At 45.4% G+C, this 10,814-nt stretch overlaps 1 protein-coding gene across 2 annotated transcripts; it reads right to left on the reverse strand.

Annotated features, from left to right (window-relative positions):
- Positions 1-575: 575 nt before the first annotated feature.
- Positions 576-4,080, reverse strand: LOC103649522 (pentatricopeptide repeat-containing protein At1g22960, mitochondrial). Of its 2 annotated transcripts, XM_008675241.4 has the most exons (3): positions 1,375-4,080; positions 1,014-1,278; positions 576-860 (listed from the first exon to the last, which is right to left on the reverse strand). In XM_008675241.4, exon 1 carries the CDS (start codon positions 3,494-3,496, stop codon positions 1,430-1,432), a length of 2,067 nt encoding a protein of 688 aa, XP_008673463.1. In that variant the 5' UTR covers positions 3,497-4,080; the 3' UTR covers positions 576-860; positions 1,014-1,278; positions 1,375-1,429. The 2 variants fall into 2 exon arrangements, with proteins under 2 accessions (XP_008673463.1, XP_008673462.1); XM_008675240.4 differs by having other exon boundaries at positions 576-1,278.
- Positions 4,081-10,814: the final 6,734 nt, after the last annotated feature.

The following is a 10,814-nucleotide window of genomic DNA, read 5'->3' on the forward strand; positions in this document are numbered from 1 at the left end:
GCCTTGTTGCGCCTTACCGCTTAAGCGACGCTTAACGGATGCCTTAACAACTATGGACAAGAGCATACCAAACTATGTAAGGCGTTAGTACCAATGTACCATTGAATCTTTCGTATGAGTACAAGCAGGGGCGAAGCTACGTAGAAACTAGGGGGTGCACATGCACCCACGAAAATTTGGAAATCTAGTGGTTTGGACCAAATTTTCACCATATATGCACCACCTATAAATTGTTATTATGCACCCTCAACGTATATGCACCCTCCCCTAATTTACTCTAGCTTCGCCACTGAGTACAAGCATATCATGTGATGTATTAGCTTGTCCATGATTATGATATTATGCATGTAGTCAAAACTCACTTGCATGCAGGCCATACACTTTCTTCTACTTAGTTTGTAAAAATCACTAACCAAGACCAAGTACCATGAAGTACATACATTCAGCTACAGGTTTGCACCTCAGATCCAACATCTTGCGAACTCTGGAGCTCTGAAGTTTTAACGCAAGTGAACAACAAATGCTGATATGAGCTGAAAATTTAAAGAACCTTTTTGGCAAAAAAAATGTTCATGTCAATAACAGCTGGCACAGAGCTGAATTTTTTAAATGAATAATCTTCTCATTAAATGATTCAATGAATGAGAATACAGTTACATATCTGACAGGTCAATATACTATGACTTATGCCTATGGCAAAATTTATGGTGATACAAGAATTATTCGTTACAAAAAATTCTTGGTTTGTTCTTACCAAGAGAAATCCTATATATAATTGAAGTCAGCCGCAAAGGACCATGTCCATTTACTGTCTCAGCTAGTTGGATGAGGAATTGAAGGCCAACAGGTTTCCAGGTTACCTTATCAAAAGGAAATAACAAAGGGGACGTATCAAGAGAGGTTTTTAGAAATGGAGCAGATGCCTACCACCAAGTTTTCACTAGAAAACATATTTCCATGGCTATGATACCAAGAAAGGAATTCTGACAAGGTTTAAGCAGCAAGGGGAAGACCTGTTTGTGATCAGCTACTGATTTAGGAAGCACCCAGCTGAATGACTAAAAGAACATGGTCCCAAAGTCTTGCTTTTCTTCTTTTGGATGGAATTGCCCCCAAGCTCCATCTACCATCGCTGACCAGCAAGAGGAAGGCATGTTTGTGCTTAACTATTCGTTTAGAAAGCACCCAGCAGCTTAACTCAGAGAATGTTATTTCAAACTCTCTTTTTGTTTCCAGTTTGAAATGAAGGGCCCAGGAACTCCATCTATCACCTCTGACCTGAAAACAAAAACGGAAATATTGTTGGATACATGAGCAAAGCTAGGTAACAAGACACTGATGAAGAGAAAAATGCATATACGAGAAATATCTTACAGGGAGATATCAGCGAAGCGAGGACAAAAGGACAAGCTTTCAGAGGTCAATCAATCTATTCACCCAAAATAACAATATCCAAGTACTCAATTGTATGGTGCACGTGACCATCAAATCCCTTGACCAAGGCTTTATGTGTTAAATAATCTGGATGAATACCATTCTGATGCATTTCAAAATAGAATCTCATTGCATCTTCCCAGTTGCCCACTTTACAGTTCCCATCTATCAACAAAGTATATGTGTATTTGTTTGCCACCAATCCCCTTTCTAGCATCTCATGAAAATGATGAGAAGCCAGTTGAGTTCTGCCCATCCTGCATAATGCATGTATGAGGACATTATATGTTATTTCATTAGGTTCAACTCCTTCCTCCAGCATCTTTCGAAACCAACCATATGCTGAATAAAGGTTTCCTCTTCTACAATATGCATGAATAATAACAGTGAAGGTCACAGCTGAGGGTAGCAAACCATCTGAGATCATGTTATTAAAGATCTTTCTTGCTTCTCTTAGAAGTCCCCTTTCACAATGTGCATGAATCAAGCAAGTGTATGTGATACAGTCAGGCTGTAAACCATTACTGACCATCTTCATCTGCAGCTCTTTGGCATCTTTCAGGTTACCAGTCTTGCACAGTCCATGAATAAGAATATTGTATGTCACTGTATCAGAAGATATGCCTTCCAACATCAACACCTCTCTCAACTCCAAAGCTCTGGCAATATCCCCTAGGATTAGCTCCGCACAAATCCTTGTATTATAAGCAAAGCAATCTGGCTGCAAACCTTTGCTCAGCATCTCATCAAAGAATTCTCTTGCCATAGCAAGGCTACACACATTAAGCGAACCCTTCATGAGAATTGTATATGTACAAACATTGGGCAAACAACCTTGCTCTCCCATTTCCTCTTTCAATATCCTGGCTTCCTCTAAATCACCTAATCTACAATAACCATCTATACGAATGTTATAGGTCAAAACTGTCGGCGCTAACCCTGCACGCCTCAAATCGCCAAACAACAAAAGAGCCTCTTTCAAGTTACCTGCCTTACAATACCCATTTAGCAACGAATTGTAGGTGATCACGTCCGGTAGCAAGCCCATCGCCCTCATTTCCGCAAACTTCACCTGTGCAGCCTCTACCAGCCCACTTTGAAGCAGCCCATGAATCATTGCATTGTACGTCACCACTGTAGGCATAATGCCCTCATTCTCCATCTCCAACTGCAAATCGTATACCTTTTTGACACAGCCCCTTGCAAGCAACCCAGTGATAAGTGGGTTATAAGTGAAGGATGAAGCCTTCTTGGACAGCCGCATTCCCTCGACCAGCTCTGCTGCCTCCTCGAGGTCACCTTTCCTGGTCAACCCAGTAATCACCACATTGTACGTGACATCATTTGGCAAGCAACCACTCCCCCGGGTCTCCATCTCCTTCAGCAGCATGGCAACCTTGTCCTTCCTTCCCTCCTTCAAGAAAGAATCCAACAAAGTATTGTACGTGACAATACTGGGCTCAATCCCAAGCTGGAGCATCTCCTCATGCACAGCACAAATGTCATCCCACCTGGCCGCATCACGTAATGCACGGAGCACATGGTTGCAGTCTTTAACGTCAGGGGCCACGCCGTGGCTTGCCATCTCGCGGAAGGCGGACAAGCACAGCGTCGAACAGGTGTCGAGCGTGGCGTCGCGGGCTTTGCATTCCTTCGAGTACTTGGTGGACAAGCGTAAGAGGAGGCTCAATAGTGACCGTGGAGCGGTAGAGAGGGGAGCGGACAGGAGGGACACCAGGGGGAGGAGGAGGTCGAGGTGCAGGGCGCGGAGGGAGACAGGGTAGGCGGCCCGGATGTGGTTGGCTCGGGCGAGCGGGATGAGGACGGCGGCGAACGCGGAGGCGGAGCGGGGGAAGCCACACGGAGTAGTCTCCGCCCACCGGAACAGCTGGCGCGCGAGGCCCGGGAGGCCGCGGAGCGCAGCGAACGGGTTCTCATCGTGCAGGGGCGGAGGCGGCGGAACAAGTGCCGGCAGGGAGGAGGAGAAGCGGATGCTGGAAATGGCTGCTACGACGGCGGCTACAGGAGCTTGTGATTTGCAGTGTGGGATGTTGAATAGCATGGATTATGGTTCTTGTACCGCCAGGCGACGCCTCGCCATGAATGATGGCGTGGCGGCGGTGTTAGCAGCGCGAGCAACAGCTCCACAGGAAACACTCCAGGTGTCTCCGATACCAATTGTTAGCAATAGCAGTGGACAAGCATCCTCGCATGGAGGGGGGAATGTTAGCAGCGCGAGCAACAGCTCCACAGGAAACACTCCAGCAGAATCAAGGACCAGCCGGCGTCCGCACAAGCCCAATCCCAAATTCGTGGGCCGCGACTGGGTCGCCTGATGGGCCGACCTTGTAATAGGAGTATTAGAGTGAGAGAGGGTAACAGAGGAGAGCAGAGAAGAATCTACGCTGTCACTATTGTTCTTCTTCCTCTCCAAGCTATCTGCTCCTCCCCCAAACTCTGTTTCTCGGATTGTTCGCTGCTTGTCCACTGCTATTGCTAACAGGCGGCGAGAAGGAATCTGTGGCAGTTTGCTGCCGCGCATCCACTAGATTCCGGCGCACGTATGCGGATTGGGGTCGAGGGCGCGCACCCCAGGCTGCGGCCCCCGACCTTTGGGGGGGGGGGGTGCTTGAGATGCCCAGGAAGCGGCAGCGGCTGGTGAGACAGAAAGGCGCCTCGGGACCTCGGGGAGAGGGATCAGAGGAAGGCAGGAAGCCAAGGCCACGTCCACGTTTACCTCGATATCCAAATCATATCATATCATACATCATACTTGATACTTGGTATCATATCATACTAAGACCATGTTTGGTTTCTTTAGTCTAGGAACTAAAGTTTAGTCCCTAACATGTTTGGTTTTAAGGCTAAAAATAGTAAGAATATACTAAATGACTCATAAGAAGACTAAAATAGCCTTTAACATTCTCTTGCTATTAGTACAATTGAACTAAATGAGGGGTAAATGTGTAATTAATATGATTTAGTCCCTTTTAGCACATATGTGAAGGACTAAAGACTAAATCATTTTAGTCTATATTTTAGTCCTATTGTTTCGTAAAAAAAAGGACTAAATGAGACTAAAAAGTAGTGACTAATCTTTAGTCCCTCTAACCAAACACCCCCTAATCTATTAAGAACATAATAAACGAGAATTTGCTATTTTGTCACTCTCAGTTATGGACTTCTCTATTTTACCACCAGGCCCACAAATCATAGACACAAATGGTCACACAAGTCATAAACAGAGGGTCACATAATAGCAGAGAGCATTTTAAATTTCATTTCAAAATGTTTGTTTGCGAGTTGATATCAGCAAATAAATTATAGTGGTCTATATTCTCTCCGAAATCCTCCTCAAAATATCCTACAAATATTTCCTCAGTGACCCCCCTCAAATTTGTTCCAGAAATACTGCCCAGATATTTCCCCAGTAATCCCCCTCAAGTTCTTTCCAAAAATACTGCCCAGATATTTCCTACTGATCCCCTCTGATTCTTTCTAGAAATACTGCCCAAATATTCCACAGATAATCCTCCAAGCATTTTCCTCCTGAGAAATACCTTCAGAATCATTTTTCAAGTCCCTACAAATATTTTCTTCATAACTTTCCTCATGCTCATACATATACGTACGCCTCCTGTGTCATACGGTGAGCTCTACAAGCTAATTACACTTATACAAGACAAATACATGCTAATCTCCCACTAATCCTCTCATCCTCCCACTAATGCTCTCATCCCTCCCCCTAATCCCCCCACCATGGCTATAAATAGAGGGGCAAGGGCCTCCTCTCATCCCACCCCAAGCCATTTCATGGCAACTCTCTTCCCCCCCCCACACACACACCCACTCCATGTTCCACACAAGCACACACTAGCACAAGGATCGTTCGATCGTTCTTCGATCGTTCGTCCCCTGTTCTTAGTTTGTTCGTTCGATCGTTCGTCCGATCCTTCATGGTTCGTCCGATCGTTCGATCGTTCGTCCGTTCGTTCGTCCAAATAATCTTTTTCCTACCGTTATGCTGCCGAAATTCCGATCGTTCGTTCGTTCGATCATTCGATCGTTCATCGTTCGTTCATAGTTACTATTCATCGTTCATCGTTCGTTCATAGTCCCTATTCATCGTTCTTCCAAATAATCTTTGTCCTGTCGTTATGCTGCCGAAATTCCGATCGTTCGTTTGTCCGATCATTCGATCGTTCGTCCGTTCGTTCATCCAAATAATCTTTGTCCTGCCGTTATGCTGCCGAAATTCCGATCGTTCGTTCGTTCGATCATTCGATCGTTCATCGTTCGTTCATAGTTCCTATTCATCGTTTATCGTTCGTTCATGGTCCCTATTCATCGTTCTTCCAGATAATCTTTGTCCTGCCATTATGCTGCCGAAATTCCAATCGTTCGTTCGTCCGATCATTCGATCGTTCGTCCGTTCGTTCATAGTTCCTATTCATCGTTCATCGTTCGTTCATAGTTTCTAATCATCGTTCATCGTTCGTTCATACGACTATTCACCATCACTATTCACCATTACTATTCACTAACACTATTCACCATCGTTACTATTCAGGGTTACTATTCATCATCGTTACTATTCATCATCATTACTACTCATCGATGATATCTAGTAACTTTTTCGTCGTCACTATTCATCGTTACTATTCATCGGTTGGCCGATCATCCCAAATTTCAACTACTCATACATCATGCTGTCCAGTCCACCTAAGACTAGCCAGACCCATATTCCAGTCATACGAACTCCGGTGACTGTGATTTTCCTTCCAGTAGGAACTTCCCATCTGGCCACCCAACTCAGGTTTCTCCAAGTTGAGCATGCTTAACTTTGAGATTCCTTCGAACCAGGCTTCCAAACTCAGATTCCAATAATTCTTGTTTCTAAATTCTTATTAAATTATTCCCTATCCAACCATGTCATCCCTTAAGCATGGTCCGTATTCCAGAAAACTCCCAAAATACTCTTGTCCCATATTCTGTCTATAACTCTCCTGTTCATACTAAGTCAGACGATTCATTCGTCACTATTCTCACCTACAGTGAACTTCACTGTGCTACACCACATACACCCAGTAATAAATAGACCCAGCTACCCTCTCCCTCTCCACACACACTCCACACCGTCAGCCAAGGAAAACTCCCACCCACTCAGTTACTCCGCTCTGCCGGCTACACGCGTAGTGTCGCTTCGCCTCCAGTCCACCCTCCTGGTAAGCACCTCCGCTCCACCACTAGTAGTATCTCAACACCACATGACACAAATTCTACTCAAGACTCTACCCATCCATATATCGCTATTCTGACCACTACACTAAATATTTGTTGGTATACTTGCTGGTTTGTATGTTTGGTTGTTCATGTTGCATAGTTATCGGAGCGTTCGTGTCGTCTCGTGGAGGCCAGATCTACAAGTCTACGCCAGGCGGTGGAGCCAGAAGCCAGTTCCGCGAGCTCCCCTTCCCCCTTCGCCGAATAAGCACGACAAGCTCACTGGATCCCTTTGATGCATAAATTACCTATGTTTTACAACCACAACCCTCAGCCTGTTATTTTATGCATAATATGATTTTGAGACAAGTTATTATGGCCACCCAGCCGCTTGCCGCAATCAATTCCTGATATATTTGTTACAAATGATTTGAGGAAAGGTGTGAGTTTCCAAAAGAAAATGCTTTTCAAAATGTGTTTGATGAAGGGTTTTCACCCTTATCACCTTTGAGTAGGGATGATCAGGGACTCCCTGGTTTAGGGGAGGGCCTAAGGTGTTGGCTCAGCTGGTTTAGGCGTGAGCAGAAGGATTGTCCCCTCATATAAGGACCGGTTTGTCATCTTCACTACCTGTACTCTTTAATAGTACAACCACTCGAGACTGTGTGGGCAGTTACTCAATCTGAACTCGTACGGTCCAACCCCAGGGTTATGAAGGCTGGGGAGCACCGGGAGGATAAGGAGGGGGAAAGTTTTGTCCGGTTTGGACATGGTGGTGGCCTGAGTCCTTCCGGATAACCGTTAAGGTTAGGACGTGCGGGGAAAGAAAGAGAGTCGGATTCGGGTCTCATTGGCCATGGGATCGCAGAGCCGAACTAGTGGGTAAAGTGTACACCTCTGCGCAGAGTTCAAACCTATTCGAATAGTCTGTGTCCATAGGAATGGATGAGTCTGGTGTGGTATTTCAATTAGTGTTTTGTTTTCAAAAAAAAGAGGTGCGTTTGAGAAAAGTGGTTCTTAAAAAGGTTCGGCGGTTGAGCCGTGAGCTATGGTGGACGGGAAGTCCAGTAGTTGTTTTTGAAAATGAAAATCAGTGGGAACTGCTGATATACCTGGATGGTTTAGTCCAGGGGATTTTGTTATAATACTGAAAAACTTCCTGCTCCTTTTGGAGAGGATGCGCTTTGCAAAATACAAAATGTTTTTCAAAACAACCCTGCATAAAATATTGTTGTTTCTGCAAATATCCTGAGCTCTACATATTCCATGCATTATATCTGGTTTCCCCATTCCGCGGGTGAAGGTGGGCTGCTGAGTACGTTTGTACTCACCCTTGCTTATTTGTTGTTTTTCAGAAAAAGGAGATCGGGTAAGAGTTACGACTGTTCCCAACCTTGCCTGTGGCTGTTGGACCGCTGATTTGCTTCGCTGCGTATATCGGGCTGCTTCAGCCCCACTCTGATGATATGTCTCGAATTGTGGACCAACTCTTAAAGTTGTTCGCCACTTTTGTAGGTTTATCTCGTTTAAGCAGATTTGGTATCATATGATGTATAAATGTGTTTACTAGCCTCCTGGGACTAGTAATTGTATCACATTTGAGTCCTAGAGGATTGGGGACGCTTCAGGACCTGAAGCGTCCCGATCCTTTGGGACTCAAATGTGATACAATTACTAGTCCCAGGAGGCTAGTAACCACATTCCTTACTTCAAATGGTACAGAGTTTAGATAAAAATTATTACAATACCGGGGTACAAGCTCTAGAGAGCCAAAATAGGAAGCGCAGTAGGAAAAGAAATACTAGACCAAGCCACAGGCAGAACTGGGTGCAGTCACAGCCCTCTTAATCAAGCATAGCAGAAAAGAAGTCTTCGGCTGCTGAAAAACATAGATAAATCTGGGTGAATACACTAGGTACTCCGCAAGCCCACCCCGCTCCCGTAAAGAGAAAGAGACCTATATCATACATGCTTTATTTGGTGGGGGTGAAGTCACTCTTTATTTTTCTCAGAGGAAGGCAGTTGTTGTAAGGTTTTTCCCAATAAAAAAATACTCAACCACCACTGAGCTTCCCGCTCCCGTGGCCTTGTTTTCTTTCTCACTACAAACTTACACACACCTTTCCCTGTTCATGGAACTTATAGAAAAATCTCTAATTGTCATACCATACCAGACTTGTCCATACCAGTGGACACGGACTATTCGAATAGGTTTCAACTCTGCGCAGAGGTGTACACTTTACCCACTAGCCCGGTTTCTGCGATCTCACCGTCACGAGACTCGAATGCCGGATCTCTTTCCTTCCTCGTACGTCCTAACCTTAACGGTTATCCGGTAGGAGTCAGGCCACCACCATGTCCAAACCAGACAAAACTTTCCCCCTCCTTATCCTCCCGGTGCTCCCCAACCTTCTTAACCCTAGGGTTGGACCGCACGAGTTCGGATTGAGTGACTGCCCACACAGTCTCAAGTGGTTGTACGACAAAGGAGTACAGGTAGTGAAAATGACAAGCCGGTCCTTATAAGAGGGGACAATCCTTCTGCTCACGCCTAAACTAGCTGAGCCATCACCTTAGGCCCTCCCCTAAACCAGGGAGTCCTTGATCATCCCTTTCCCAAGGTGATGAGGGTGAATACCCTTCATCGCATAACTTTTCAAAAAGAGATTTTATTTGAAGAAACACATTTCCCTTCTTCCCAATCCATCTTTCGTATCCAGCGTGTATATGTTAATGCGGGCCATCTCTCACTCGCGATGCAATATTCCCCCATGATTCTCGGCCTAGGCAGTGGTAGAGAGAATAGGTAATTTATGCATCAAGGGACGGATGGACTTGCCTTCGTCGAAGCTTTCCTGGCACCGAAGATCTACTTCCGGGAGATCGGGCTCCGGCCCTTCTTCCGGGGCTACGGGTTCCGGATCAACGGTCCCCGCTTCTTCTAGGTAAACAGGCAATAAAACAATACATCAACACTGATTTACAAATTATAGTGTGTCATTTTCTAACATCATTAATGCATGTGACCTTAGAAATTATTTTTGATAATTTTTGGTGCATAAAATATTGAGAAGACTAATTAAAGGAGGAAAATGCTGAAAAAGGAAAAAGAAAAAGGGGTTTCAGCTCTGGTGGGCCGAGGGAAAGAAATCTGGCCCAGCCAAGCGCAGCGCGCGCGCGGGAGCAGGCCGGAAATGGGCCGAGGGGAGGGAGTCGCGGGCGCGAGGGGGGGGAGAGCGGCCGCGGCATGGGCTAGATTCAGCCCAGCAGAGGGGGGGGGGGCTTTTCTCTTTTTCTTTTTATTTTCTAATTCCTTTATCCATTTTTATATCTTTTTCTTTTGAACAATTAATAGATAATCTTAGGTGCTGAAAAAAAATAAAATCTAAGTGAGGTGCTTGTGATCAAACAAGGTGTATGCATAAGATGAAAGAAAATCTAAGGGAGTTCTTGGAATTAGAGGATGAAAAAGGGGAGGGGGTAGTTTAGTGTTTCAAACCTAGGTTAGGATTTTTGGGATGTTACAAACCTACCCCACTTAAAGGAATCTCGCCCTCGAGATTCAGACGGGGCTCAAGAAAAGGTAAGGGTATTCCTTCCTCAGAGAATCCTCACTTTCCTAGGTGGCTTCCTCTTCACTATCTCTGCTCCATTGAACCTTACAGAGTCTTACTTCTGAGTTGCGGGTCCTTCTGACTGCTGAGTCGAGAATCTTCACTGGCTTTTCCCGGTACTGGAGATCCTTTTGAATCTGAATTGCATCTGTCTCGATGTGGTTTTCTGGTACTTTTAGGCATTTGCGGAGCTGAGACACATGGAACACATTGTGAATATCTGACATGGATTCTGGTAGCTCAAGACGGTATGGTGGGGGTCCCACTCGGCTAATGACGGGGTAGGGACCGATGAAACGTGGCGCTAGCTTTCCTTTCATTTGGAACCTTTTTACACCACGCATCGGGGAGACCTTGAGATAAACGAAATCTCCTTCCTCAAATCGGAGTTCTCTTCGTCTGTTGTCTGCGTAACACTTCTGTCGACTCTGAGCTTCAAGTAACCTTCTGCGGATCAAGGCAACTTTCTCTTCGGCTTCTTTAACAAAGTCGGGCCCTTCTAGTGTCCTTTCCCCTACATTGGACCACATCAGGGGGGTCTGG

Source organism: Zea mays, chromosome 3, assembly GCF_902167145.1.
Source record: "Zea mays cultivar B73 chromosome 3, Zm-B73-REFERENCE-NAM-5.0, whole genome shotgun sequence".
NCBI classification, from domain to species: domain Eukaryota; kingdom Viridiplantae; phylum Streptophyta; class Magnoliopsida; order Poales; family Poaceae; genus Zea; species Zea mays.